The 15,024-nt window shown below is 35.6% G+C and overlaps 1 protein-coding gene across 4 annotated transcripts in view; it reads right to left on the bottom strand.

Moving 5' to 3' along the window:
* Cdk13 (cyclin dependent kinase 13) overlaps window positions 1–15,024 on the bottom strand; it is a 90,081-nt gene that overhangs the window by 16,739 nt on the left and 58,318 nt on the right. For all 4 annotated transcript variants that reach the window (XM_040755632.1, XM_040755630.1, XM_040755631.1 and 1 more), the window contains exons 7-9: window positions 14,761–14,817; window positions 3,024–3,125; window positions 2,851–2,928 (exon numbers count right to left, since the gene is read on the bottom strand). In XM_040755632.1, the coding sequence (XP_040611566.1) occupies window positions 2,851–2,928; window positions 3,024–3,125; window positions 14,761–14,817 (237 nt within the window). The remainder of the gene's footprint in view (window positions 1–2,850; window positions 2,929–3,023; window positions 3,126–14,760; window positions 14,818–15,024) is intronic.

Below are 15,024 nucleotides of genomic sequence, written 5' to 3' on the forward strand. Positions count from 1 at the left end.
GTGGAAGTGTATCGCTGTGGGGGCGGGCTTTAAGGTCTCCTATGCTCAAGCTATGCCTAGTTCAATTCACTTCCTGTTGCCTCTGGATCAAAGACGGAGAATTCTCTTGTCCTTCTCTAGCACCATGTCTGCCTCACCATGATGATAATGTACTGAACCTCTGAACTATAAGCTGGCCAATTAAATGATTTCCTTTATAAGAGTTGCTATGGTCATGGTCTCTTTACAGCAATAGAAATCCTAAGATAATGATTGTGTGTGCTATGCTTACAAATGATTAACACAGCAGAGTGAGCATCCCAAACTGTAAGCCATCTGTGCACTACCATGATAAAATGACTATGATAGCATTAGTTGATTAGTTGATAGCAATTTTCAGCTTCTCTGGATCACCATTGTCCATACAATCTGTGGCTAACCAAATGTCAGTATACAGCACAAGACTGCTCTGAAGGTTATGACTTTTTTATGCCATTTTTATGTTTGATGTACTGCTTCTGATTTGTGTATGTATGTCTCAGCAGGCATGTTCATGTGTTACGGCAGAAGACAGCTTTCAGAAATTAGTTTCCTCCTTCCATTACACTGGTCTTCAGTCCAAACTCAAGTCACTAGGCTTTGTGGCAAGTGTCTTGTCTTTCCCCACTGAACCACCTCCCCCTTCCAACTGCTCTTTTTAAAATGCAGATTTCATCTTCATTTTTGCATTCTAACTTTAACTTATTAAGAGAATATATTCTATTTAATTATTTGGGAATTCCCATTTTTGGTGTATCCTAAAATGTAACTAACACTTATAAAAGTTCAAATTAGCACTGAAGAGTATACGCATTATTTGGAGGAGTGCCAGTTCCTCTTGATTCTAGTTCACCTGTTTGTCATACCAAAAAGGAAAAATAAAAGGTTGACGTGTTCCTGGTAAACTCTGTCCCTGCTTTGTTTTTTTTTAAATAACTTTTTAATATTTTATTTATTATGTATATAGTCTTCTGTATGCCAGCAGAAGGCACCAGATCTCATTCAAGGTGGTTGTGAGCCACCATGTGGTTGCCGGGAATTGAACTCAGGACCTCTGGAAGAACAGTCAGTGCTCTTAACCGCTGAGACATCTCTCCAGCCCCCTGCTTTGTTTTTATATGCCCCTGAAATTCATGCATTGGAAAATTAACCTCAAAGTCCCAGATTAATGGAATTTGATGGATGTAAATTCTATGGGATGGGAAAAGTTAGGAGGACTCATTAATGAGTTACTGCAGGGCCATCTCTATTAGAAAAGGTAGCCTCTGGTTAGCTTTGTCTGTCTCTTCCTATGTCATCTTCCGGCTTTGCAGAGTTTGCTACCCACAGCTTCTCAGTTCCTGCCAGCCTTGAGAATCACAAGCTGAACAATTTTTATTTTGTATATATTATCTAGTCTGTGGCATTCGGGCAGTAACAAAGGAAATAGACTGAAAGGCCCCTCTATTTTTATAATTTCATTAAAAGTTGCATGTTTGGGCTCCCATGAGACATGTGTTTCCATTTTATGAGGGAACTGGCTGCCCTGGGGTTGAAGCAGTGCTTGCTAGTTCTGGCTAAGGCACTTCTGACTGTAGGCATGTTATCCCCAGAGAAAAGAGGTTCTAACACAACCTTTTGGATTTTTTGCTGTGCTCTATAGCAAAAGAAAAAATTAACCTAATTGAACTACTAGAAAGAACAATATTAAAGTTTGGGGACTTTTTTTTAAGTGGAGAATTAAGGGGTAGCCAAACTCTAATACTGTAATGAACTTCCCCAAAGGCAGAATGCATTCTCTGGGCTTTTCTTCTTTGATTAAAGTGTTCTCTTTCTGGATGTTATCTTCCAAATTTCTAAGATGGAGTTGAGAATCCTTCTCTGGTTATGTCTATTGCTTTACATTTATTTGTTTAGTTAGGAAATAGAAATGCTGTAAATTTATATCTCCTTCAAAATTCTCTACCAAAAACCTTATTCTCATTGAAGCATTCACACAGATCTTCTAAGTTGTAAATTTACGTTATCACAGAGAAAAACCAAACTCCTTTAAAAAAATAAATGAATTTAAAGCTTGGTGAGATGACTTATACCTATAATCTCATCACTAAACAGGCTAAGGCAAGAGAACTTCTAAGAGTTCAAGGTCAGCCTGGGCTACATAGCAACCTCAAAGCCAGCCTGTGCCAGAATGTGAAATCCCATCTTGACAGGAAAAGAAAAAGACAAAAAGGAAAAATAGAAAAAATACAATATAAACAGAAGGTTGACTAACGTATGAGTTAACTGCTTTTGAGGTATATCCTGACAGCCTACAAAAAAATGATATATGTTGATAAGTATGCACATATATTTTAGTATGCACTCGTAGATACAGCTACATGTAGATTTACCATGGGTACACAGAAGAAAGTATTTATTCATGTATTGTCTCCTAACTTCTTAGTCGTATGAGGGACTAAGTTCTGTGATTTAATCTATCTCTTCATCACAAAAACACCAGAATAAACAAAGGAACAAACAAAAACACCTTTATGTAGGGGAGAGCTCATATATCGGAGATGCTGGCCACGCCCATTTGGGGCGTGGACAGAGGGACATGGGAAGGGCAAGAGATATACAGGAAGAAGAGAAAATAAGAAGCTCTCTCTTGGATCCTGGCTGTGTTTCGGAGAGCCAGAGTACTTCTCAGCTTACCCTGTAAGTGAATTCTATATTTAATAAAGTATCCTAGACCCTCTTTTTCCCGGTGCACTGTTTCCGTTTCAGCCGGTATCAGGAGTCGGTCCCCTGGATGTTCAATATTCTGTGGAGTAACGTTATGCATTACCAAAACTATCACCAGAAGCTTACCTTATTAGCTCTAGCTGTGCAAGTTCCTGATTTGCTTGAAAAATGGGCTTTTTAGTGAAGAGTTCACCAAGGATACATCTAATAGAGAAAAATAGAGCTGTCATTATCTAAATTTCCTCATTTTAATTCAATATCAAACTTTTTAGTACCATAAGTCAATGTGCCTATCTTACCCACAGCTCCATACATCAATAGCCGGTGTATATCGTTCTTCTCCCAAGAGCAGTTCAGGTGGACGGTACCACAAAGTAATGACCTTGTTAGTATATGGGCGACTAAAAAAAAAAAAAAAAAAAAACAGAGAGAGAGAGAGAGAGAAAGGACTCTTTAAATTTAGCATTTGTAGTAAGATTCTCTTAGGAAATACTACTTTAGGTAGTCAAAGCAATCCTACAATCATAATTAAAACTCGGGTATTTAATACACAATCATAAAACACATGGACAGTAAGCAGAAATTCCCCCAATATGACAATATAAAATTAAGCAGTTAGCAGTTAGTTAAGTAATTTGGGCAAAGAGAAGTCATTCATCAATTCAAATGCTGAGTAATGATTTTCCTTTCCATAAAAACTTTTTAAATGATTAATTCATAAAGAAATGGGAAAAGGACTAACATAACAATCTCTTCAAATTGAGATTACCTAAGAAAATGGCAGCTTTTGTTTTGGGTTTGAGTACAAGACTGCCCATGTGCTAGGCAAGTACTCTACCCAGGTCCCTACGAAAAGTTTGCTCTTTATTTGCTGATGAGCTAGGATTTTGCTGTATAGACCAGACTGGACTTCAACTCACAGAGATCCTCTTGCCTCCTCTGTGTGCTAGGATTCAATATGAGTACCATCACAGTTAACCCCTAGCAAAAGTTTTAACTAGGCATGTCTTTGAAAATATTTAACACATCTGGATGCACTCTGGTTTGACTACAAAAGTAGTTGTGGTATAGTCTACACAGAACCACAAGCTACAGCTATGGTGCTTTATCATAAAACCACAAAAGGAATATATATATATATATTGAGATTTAAATCTAGCCAAGTTATAATAAGGTTAGGTCTGACCATCATCACAGTACAAATTCAACAGCAAAATCTTTCTAAACATCAGACAATATGCTACATGATTTATATGAATGAAGAGGGTCCTAAAAAATCGGAACTTACGGCTAAAGTATAGACCTCAGAGTAACTATCTCTTTAGGCCAGTTATAAACGTTATTATTTTAGATGTCTTCCAAATAACAAGGACTACAAGAACAGATAGTAAATTCCCCAGGAAGGCTGTATTCCAAGCCCATTCGTTCACCTGAGGTTGGATCAGATTCATTTGGGGAAAAGAAAAAAGTGCATGCAATTTAATCCAGCAACTACTTCTTTTAGCAACCATAGGTCTGAAATTCCAGAAAGCTCTGACACACTTGACCAAATTTCTCTAAATAAATTTATCAATTTAGGCATCACAATATTCCCGAAGCCAAAAAAAAAAAAAAAAAAAACTTCGTTGACATTTGTCAAACTGAAAATTAACAAGAGTTGATTTGGTTTAATTTTCAGGCAAAGTCTCACTGTCTTGCCCTGGCTGGTCTGGGATTAGCTTTGTAACCAGGATGGTCTTGAGTTTCCAGGAACTTTCCTATCTCTGACACCCAAGAGCTGGGAGTCAGCCATATACCACCACATCTGGCTAAAATGCCTATGGAGTAAATAAAAATTAAGTAAACTTTCCTTTGTAACTTTTCTTTGCTTAGCTTCTGGCATCAATTATCTTCATATAGTAAAAAGTATTTTAAACCCTAGTTGCTCTACTAAAGCTGGACTTCATCCGTCTTATTTAAGCATAATTGCCTCTAAATCTGAAATTCCTTCCCATTTTTCTTACTTACCATTAATTCTTTGATGCACAGCAAAATATCTGCCAGCATAGGGTCTAATCTCTCAACAGCAAAATCTTTCTAAACATCAGACAATATGCTACATGTGAAATCTTGACATGATTTCACTGCCTTAACTCCCTATATTTTCTATCTTCACTCAAAAGTCCAAAGGCTCAGTCTTGAACATGAGCCCAAGCACAAAGTCTAGGAAAATATGGGGTTCAATAGAGCACTTAAACGTAACATAAGGTGACACGTGAATGAGCTGGCTGGGGTAAAGAAAGCTTGGAAACACATGAGGACTAACTTTTAAATTGTTTCAAGGGTCTATATGCACTTAAAGCCTAAGCTGTAAGACTGAAACTAGGTTAAACTATTCTCAAATAAACATTTAAATTAATGTAAATCTAATTTTTTGAATTTAAAAAATAATGAAAGTTTAGAGAAACTACAAATATTTGGGTGATGAAATTTTATTTAAAAGAAGTACTCAAAACTAAAGATTAGTTTACATGTCACATGTAAAATTCTATGCAATTTATTACAATCACTTTTAGCTTCAAGTTTGGCTTACTGTCTTTATCAAATTTAAAATAGTCAACTTTCCAAATGACTAAACATAAAACTACACAAAATATAGTTCTAAGTGTATCACAAAGTATTTAATGTAGTTAATTGTTTTCTAAGGATTTCTAAAATGTTAGTTTTTGTCAGGTAGTCTCTGCTTGTTTAATAACACATTTTATGCTTTTCTTCTAAACAATCCTAGGAATTTCAGAACTTTGGGGGAGGGATGTTCAGGGGAATAGATCTGGTTATGGTGTTCCATATATTAAAAGTTTGACAAGATCATTCTATGAAATCCCAGAAGATTCATGTAAAGGGATATACCTAAGTAAGATTTAAATGCGTAATTTCTCCCTTCAGTGATTTCTTTCACTATATAATTTACAGTATTTTTGAGACAAGAAGGAAAAGTCTTCGGGTAATTAATCATGAGAAATGTGGATCATTCTGCTAATACCTAACTAGCTGCTGCAGGAAGACAACACAGGGGCCTTTCTTTGCTTTTGCAGGTGGGGAATGGGCATGGTCTTCCCCATATAACCCTCAGGTAGACCTCAAACTTAAAAAGCTTTCTGTGTCAGCCTCTTAGGTGCTAAGGTGACAAATAGTATGCCATCACAGCTAGCCAGGAACCATCAACAAACTCACCTTAAATATAGCCTTTAAAAAAACAACAAAACAAAACAACAAACAAACAATTTCAACAGTTACAACCCAAGTCTGAGCCACTACTACTATTTCAACAGTCATTGATTTCTTCGCCTCTAAAGTACCCTTGCCTACCATCTTTTTAAAAACATTTTGTTTTAAAAACATAAAATCAGGTCATATCACACTGCAAATAAGTAAATAAAATTTACTTCAAGCCTCATAATCTGCCTATACACTGCTGATATCATTCCTGTGGCCCTACAATAGAACTTCAGACTTTTAAAACACCAGGATATTTCCCAGTAGCTGAGCTTTTCCTACCGGAATATTCCTATCTGGATCTTCATTAAATTTTCTTTCTTCACCCTCAGATCTTAGTACCAATTTACTTCTTCAAAGACAACTATCCTAACTGTCCTATCAAAAATTCCTCCTGTCGCAATTACTACGGCCAGAGTCCTATAGTCATTACTTTGAGTTAATAGTACAATTCAAATCCTTTAACTTCTCTGAAAACCATGTAAATGAGACAGAGGTTTAATCTGCCTTTTACAGTTCTAATGCCTAGCCTTTGGATATTTCTTACATCAAAGTCTGTTCAAGTAAGAATTTGTGTATACTTTTAACTGACTGGCATGCTGTAACTAGTTAACAGTAAGTGCAAACTTCTACTCATGTCTTTTCTTTTGCCTTTATACTTTTTAATACTTTCACATTACTTTTTACCTTGTAAGGAAATAATTTTTCAATTTCTGTATCATAATGCTATACATTGAAAAACAAAACTCATTTTCCCAAATAGATGCTGTCATGTTAGTAAGACCACTTGTCTACTCTGAAATTTCCAAGTGTGTAACTATCTTTAAGAACCTACATCATAACTTTCAAAAGTAAATTTGTTACCTTCTGCTGCAAATTGCTTTACTCTTGCTGTTTCCTGTCTCCACAGACAGCACCACATGTGATAGAGAACAACAGCTGTCCTCTAGGACTTGTTCCTTTCTTTTATAGCAGCTACCCCGCTACATACAGTACACTTCTCATCCTCACCACAATGAGGGGTGGCCATGAGACCAAGTGCATGCCACTGGAACAGGAATACATATGCTAACAGCCTTTTCTAGACATGCTTCTTATACCATACACTTTTACACAAGTTTTGCCTGTAACTGTAAATGTATCTAGCAAGCAGAAACCTTATAGGTAGGAGTGGAGATAAATTTTTTTCATAACAGGTAGAGTTCTAACTATTCTCCAGTAGAGACCCTTATGACATAATTCACCTCTTTCTAACATATAGTCCATTGCCTACTTCTAGCCACAATAATTTTTATTAAAATTCAGTGCAACCGCTTTATAATCAATTTTTCTTGCTTCCATATTTTCAAGACTAATTCACTTTCCAAAACACTGTCAAAACTATAGTCTTAAAACATAATATTAAGATTATATTGCTTCTAGTAATTATTCACACAAGAACAATAAAATCCTTTATTTCTACTGGTTCTTACTCCAACCACAATGAATCTTTAGTTCTCTGAAATGGCTCAGAGCAAATGTACGTTTTTCTGGAGCAGGGAGCCAGAAACCAAGTTAGGGGAGGAGAATCTTTGAAGAAATGAATGGTGCTTTAATGTTTTAAACAAACTCTTTTAACAAAATAAGTTGGTGGAAAATTCCTGAAATCCCAGCAGTTATAGGCTGAGAGACGGGAGGATTTTTCAGTGTAAGGCCACCTAGGCTATACCTAACTACATTTTTTTTAAAAAGTAGATTAGTGTTCTGGTTCTACTCCAGACCCCTACTCCTCCAAAGAGACCATACTCCATTTTTCATTTTATTATTAAGTGAGGGGGGAAACGCAAACACTGAGAGAGTATGAAGACAGAAGTACTTTAATCATAAAAGCAAATTTCAACATGAGGAGATCTAGGAAGGCACTGAGACCAATTCCACAAATCACATCACTCAACACAGTTTATAACGTAGTATCAAGAAAATGTTCCATGAGTGGGTTGTTGTACTTACAAAGGTAAAGATCAAAGTAAATGAGATTGAAATTGTGTTTGGCAGTAAAAAAAATTTGAAACCCAAGAAACTCAGAGAATTGTTGCAATCTGAAGAGATAATTCAATGTAGGAAACCTGAAAATCCAGAATCCTCAAAAATCAGCCTTTCCAACTTGATCTTCCGGGCTGGTTACCTACTGTCAACATCCTGAGGATAACAGACCTTGTTTACACAACAGAAAAAATTAAGAAGTCACTTGACAAAACACATATATTTGTCTTCAGGGATAAAAAAATCATACTTCTGAAAAGAGATAATCCTGTCTTTTTACAAAAATTAGATTAACGCTTTACTGAAGCTACAGCACTGAAAAAATAGTTATTTGGTTGTATGCATTTATTCACTTAGAAAAAGGGACACGCTGAGACTATGAAATGAATCATTTCAATTTACATCAATACTTAAAGTTCTAAGCAATAAATTCCATAATTTAATCAAAGACAGACAGACAAACGTACAACTCCGTCTGGCATTAAATTAAAACAGTGAGTTCAACAAGCTGCAATTTACAGGTGGCAAAACTTCATAAATACTTCAAAAATAAGGGTGTAAAAGTCAGCTACTCTCAACTGTGCTTTCAATTAAGTATCTTCCTCTATAAATCACTATCAACTTTAAGTATGTTTTACAGTGCTAGGAATTAACACCACTAACCTGGGCATACTAGGCAAGGACTTTACTACCAAATAATCTCTGGCCTCCATTATCAGTTTTTGAAAAGGCAGCAGACACTTCCATTTTATCAATAAGGAAAGCAATATCTGGAAGGTTGGGTAACAACAACAGAAAAAAATACTTAAAAAAAAACTTTACCTTAATGTAATAATCAAAATAGTTGCTTTGTTTGTTTGTTTTCATTGTTTAGCTTTCTAGTTTGGTATTTAAGGGAGTACTAAAGCTATCTAAAATAACTGAACAGGACTTGGGGGAGGGAGAAAATTCTGTACTTTTTAAATCTACTTCTAGAACAAAGACATATATATGACTGGAGAGTTGAGAGACCAAAGCCAATTAACTTCAGCAAATCTAAGACTGAAGATGGCTCAATGGTTAAGAACCCTAGCTACACTTCAGAGAACGCAGGTTAAATTCCCAGCACCCAGATGACAGCTCAAAACCATCTGTAACTCCAACTCCAGGGTATCCAACACTCTTCTAGGCACCTTGGGTACTGTGCACACATGGTGCATGTACATACAAGAAGACAAAATACTCATTCAAATAAATTCAGCATTCTTTGCTATAAAACAGCTACAAAATTGTTGTTAGCCTAACGGTACCCTCTAAAGAACCTTTGTGAGGCCCCTAGTGCTCTCTACATGGAAGATACTGTCACAAGATCAAGGTATGATCCAGAGGCTGAATCAAAACTATGAAGAACAAGTGTTCCTGTCCAAAACTCCAGATTTACTTTTCAGCTCTATTGGGAACTGGCTGGCAGTGTGAACAAACTAAAGCCTTGTTTTCTGACTTGTGCAAAATAAAGATACTTACACCACCCATCTAAGACGACTTTCTCTTCACATAATTATTGTGAAGCTACCTACTTAAAAAGAAATCAACATAGAAAGATCTTCCCTTTTTTCCCTTTCTTTAAATAATTCAAAGTGAATTAGGTACTGTGCTAAGCATTAACAGGTGCTTAGGTCAAACAAATAACCATGGTTGTAAGTCTTTAGTGACCAGCAGTAATGTAGCTATAAATTATAATAATGTACCAAAGCATTAATAATGATGATGATGATGTTCCACTAACACATGAAAAAAGATGCAAAACAGTGCCACCTTTGGGGTTCCTGGAAGATTTCATTAAACATTCATACCTGAATTGAACACTTAACTACCAAATTTTTTTCAGATGAAAACATAGGAAATACAATTGCATATAAAAGAAAAACAATTTAAGTAAACTCACAAAGGTAATTCAGAACAAAGATATTTAAGGAATTTTAAAGTTAAGCTATCCTAATATGGAGGCGTGGCTGAAAATGGCAGTGTCTAGCAATGGGAGTAGAGAACAACATGAAGCAAAGAGACTAAAGACAGGGACTATTCTTTAGAAGGATATGTATGGTTGCTAAACGGCGTGAAACACACGTGAAAACAAATGGGTAACTAAAGGAAAGTAGTATCTTTTTTTTTCTGGAACAACAGACAGAGCTTAATCTAAGATATGCATATTACCTAGGTGGAGATGTGCAGCAAACACAAATGCTTGATAACACAAAAAAAAATCGACACTTTAAATTTAGATTTGGCCAGGCATTGGTGGCATAGACCTTTAATCCCAACACTTGGGAGGCAGAGGCAGGAGGATCTCTGTGAGTTCGAGGACAGCCTGGTCTACAGAGTGACTTCCAGGACAGCCTCCAAAACAATACAGAGAAACCCTGTCTCTAAAAAAACAAAAAACAAAGAAATTTAGATTTGTAGTGAGAATATGGGTGAGATTTCCAAGGAGGTAGTAGGATGACGCTAGAAATTTAATTGCCTTTCCCATTTTACATAATCAAAATGGAGAGTACATGAAGAAAAAAAGAACTACAAATTTATTTTGATTTTACAATTAAGTCATCGACCTGAGTAAGATTTCCATTTGTGAAGACTGTTGAGGTGTATTGTTTACTGTTATGTATAGCATGCAGTAGTATTCTTTGTCATTGTTATGGTTATAGTTTTGTCTCCAATCTCCCAAAAGATCCTCAGCATTACCCAGAAACTGCAGTACAAAAGGACAGAGTCCCTTCTCCCAAAATACATTTGATGTTTTAAAGCACATGAATCAGAATGCTGTTTCTATCTATAAAATGACAGCCATTCTAGGTTCAGGGACAATGAGCCATTTAAGAAAGTCCCTCGACAAGTGGCAAGATAAGAATAGCCACTAGCCGGGTGGTGGTGGCGCACGCCTTTAATCCCAGCACTTGGGAGGCAGAGGCAGGCGGATCTCTGTGAGTTCAAGGCCAGGCTGGACCGACAGCCTCCAAAACAATACAGAGAAACCCTGTCTCGTATAAAACAACAACAACAACAACAACAACAACAACAAAAAAAAAACCAAAAAAAAAAAACCCCAAAAAAGAATAGCCACTAGATGGCAACATTGCTTATAACACAGCCTGACCAAGAAGGATGTATTAGAAACCCACCCACCATGGGATCACCCAGAAATACAACAGACTTTGGTTACTATTTAAGGAAGTTTTATTTTGATAATGGCAATTTTTAGAAACATAAAGGTTGGGTATGTTTGTTATTTGTTTGAATACTTTGTAGGAACTATGCAGCATTTGGGGTTTTGGTAGTTTTGTAGGTTGAACCCACAGCCTCAAACACACCAGACAGGTGCTTTGCCACTGAGCAACACTTTAAAGTCCAGGAATTGGAGATGTAAAGATTTGTTTGTTTGTTTGTTTGTTTTTATATGTATGAGTGTTTTGCCTGTATAAAATCATCAAGTGCCCAGTGTCCACAGAAATCGGAACCAGAAGATGGCATTAGATACCCAGGAACTGGAGTTCCAGATGGTACTGAGGTATCATGTGGCTGCTACAAACCAAACCTGGGTCCTCTGCAAGAGCACAAGTCTTCCCAATTACTGAGCCATCTCATCCAGGCCCAATTTTGGAAACGTTAAGTCCATCACCCATATTTAGAGTCATGAAACTCTTTAAATGGCTTAACCAAGATTTCAGAGTGATAACAATGCAGTGGCAGAAGTATCACCAGGAGGCCATTTCAAGGGCTAAGGTACAAATTATGTCTGAGGACAACCTGAAATATAGAGTGAGACTGTGTAAAGAAACAGTATTTTACAGCTGGATAAGGGCAATGCAAAGACTACAACCAAAGTTTCTCAATTTAGGGCTATAGAATTTATTTTCTTCAAACTTCAAACCATGTGCTGTTAGCCAGGCATGGTGGCACACACCTTTAATCCCAGCACTCAGGAGGCAGAGGCAGGAGGATCTCTATGAGTTTGAGACCAGCCTGGTCTACAAGAGCTAGTTCCAGGACAGCCTCCAAAGCCACAGAGAAACCCTGTCCCGAAAAATAACACAAAAAAAAAAAAAAAAGAAGAAGAAGAAGAAGAAGAAGAAGAAGAAGAAGAAGAAGAAGAAGAAGAAGAAGAAGAAGAAGAAGAAAAAAGGAAAGAAAGAAAAGTGCTGCTATAATTTTTCCTCTAGAAAAAGCAGACAATTTTAATTTTTTGTAGAAATGCCTTCTTTTGTCCTAAAAAGACATATAGATATATGTAAATATAGTTATACAATATTTTTTCTGGAACATCTGTTCCAAATGCATAGGAATTTCTTCAACAAAAGTAACTTAAGCTATAAAAGGTAATTATCCCAATATGGATGAAACAACAAGAAAGGAAGGAATTACATTTGAGGATGACAGATAAATTGCATCAAGGGACAATATAACTACAGTGAAATATCAAGGGATTAAGAAAATAGAATCCTTAACCAAATAACCCCCAAAGAAGAGCCAGATTAGTCAGAAACTAAAAAATAGTAATTGCTATTCAAGTAAAGTTTTAGATTAAGTAACATAAAGACCACTTTCTTTGCAAATTCTACCAAAAGGAACATTACTATCATGTAAAAATATTTAAAAATTTAGAGCCAGGCACAGAGACACACATCTTTAATCTCAACACTTAAGAAGTAGATCTAATGAGTTCAAGACCAGTCTGGGTTATATAAATATAAAGTACAAAAAAAAAAAAAAAAAAAAAAAAGAGTTGAAAACCTGAGCTATACTCCTTGACCCTGTCAACACACCTTACAGTCATTCAGTCCTTCAGGCCAGCAAAGACACACTAGAATGTGTCCAACAACAGAACCAATGAAGTAGGTATGGCATACATCACACAGAATATCATTAAGGTGGGTAGAGAGGGAATTGGGGAAGTAAGTAAAAAGAATATGACCAAAATGTAGCATATGAAAAAGATGTAATGAAAAATAAGTTATAATACTGGGCAGTGGTGGCACATGCCTTTCATACCAACAATCTGTGAGTTAAAGACCAGCCTGGTCTACAGAGTGAGTTCCAGAACAGCCTCCAAAGCTAAAGAGAAACTGTGTCTCAGAAAACCAAAAAAGGTTTTATTAAAAAAAATAAATAAATACTGTGTTGTTCAATGTTATAACAATATGATGAACCTAAAAGACATTAAGTTAAATAAGGCAGGCACATAAGACAAAGATCACATGATTTCACTTGCATATAGGAGCTAACAAAGTTCAACTCAAAAGCGTACAAGAGTGGTAGTTGCTAAGAGTTGTGTGTTGAAGACTGAGAATTGGTCAAAAAATATAAAATTTGTAATTATGTGGGAGGAGTAAGTTCAAGAGGTCTATCAAACAACTTGATGAACATAGTAACAATTCAGTATCTTCTTGAGAATTACTAAAAAATTTTAAAGTGTTCCACAAAAAAATCAACATAAGACATTAGCTAATTAGCCTAATTTATCCATTCTACAATGTCATACATAGTTCAAAACAATTTATTGTATATAATTTTATACACCAATTAAAAGTAATTTTGAAAAAAGATAATATGGCTTAATTCAAAGAATTTATAATTACATAGATACATAAATAAAAGCAGGAAAGGAATTAAACCCAATAAGTCCCACAGCTTATTTACATAAAATCATTATTTCAACAAAATATTCTATTTTGAAGGTATGTATTAATTCTAGAAAGAGTCTTATTTCTTTACAACCAGACACAGAGGGAGCCAGTCAGATACACACCCCAACTTTAGCCAGAGAAGCTCCATCTTTCTCTACTTTACACACTGAACTTCCTCACAAATGCTTGTTTTTAAATAGTTCCAGGGGGTTGGAAAAAAACAGACTACTGTAAATATAAGTAAAACAAAAACAAAAAAGGTGATGTCTAAAATAATAAAATTTTAGGATTTAAATGTATTGTTTATAAAGCATAAACCAAACTTCATTACTAAATACACAATTAAGAACCTTAATGTCAGCTGGGCGTTGGTGGCCCACGCCTTTAATCCCAGCACTGGGGAGGCAGAGGCAGGCGGATCTCTATGAGTTCGAAACCAGCCTGGTCTACTGAGCGAGTTCCAGGACAGAGACCAAAACAGTACAGAGAAACCCTGTCTCGAAAAAACAAAAAACAAAAAACAAAACAAAAAAACTAAGAAAAAAACAAAAAGGGACCTTAATGTCTAGATTCTGCACTAAAAATTTAAATATTACTTTTTTTTAAGTTTAAGTTCATTGCAGTCATATTTAAAGTCACACATTTTAATAGAAAAAATTTAATTCACAATTTAAAAATCAAATTTATTTAAAAATTGAATATATAAAATTATTAAAATTAAATCAGCCAAACCAGTTTTGTTTTCTTTACAATTATTCAGGAAACATAAATGTCTGTGTTTAAAAAAAAAAAAGAAAGAGGAAAGAAAGAAGCCAGGGCTGAAAAAATAGGTCAACAAGTACTTGCTGCTTTTTCAGACTACCTAGGTTAAGTTCCCAGCACCCACGTGGTAGTTCACAGCCCTCTGAAACACCAGTTTCAAGGCATTCAAAGGACTTCTGACCTCCATGGGTACAAGATAGGAATGCAGTAGACATGCATACATGTGGCCAAAGACTCATATACATAAAACAAAATTGAAAAAAATTAACATTCTAAATAGAGCTTCTAAAGTTGAACTTCAGGCTTACAATAATTCATCTCAAAGTATTATTCTTACCTTTCTTCTGAGCTATATAAACGAGCAAGTCCAAAATCTGCAAGTTTTATCTGTCCTCTGGTAGAAATAAGACAAAATAAAAAAGCATTAGTCTACCGTGAATCTGCTAACATATATTTATAGTCTACTCCTAGTGCTCAATTAAGACACATTAAAAACAAAACACATACAAATTCTTTTGTTGTACTACAGGCAAGGTTAACTAGTAGAAAATGTACGAAGCAAATTTACAAGGTAACAATTAGCATTTTGCTTTGGAAAGTT

Source organism: Mesocricetus auratus, unplaced genomic scaffold (genome assembly GCF_017639785.1).
Source record: "Mesocricetus auratus isolate SY011 unplaced genomic scaffold, BCM_Maur_2.0 Super-Scaffold_100013, whole genome shotgun sequence".
NCBI lineage: Eukaryota > Metazoa > Chordata > Mammalia > Rodentia > Cricetidae > Mesocricetus > Mesocricetus auratus.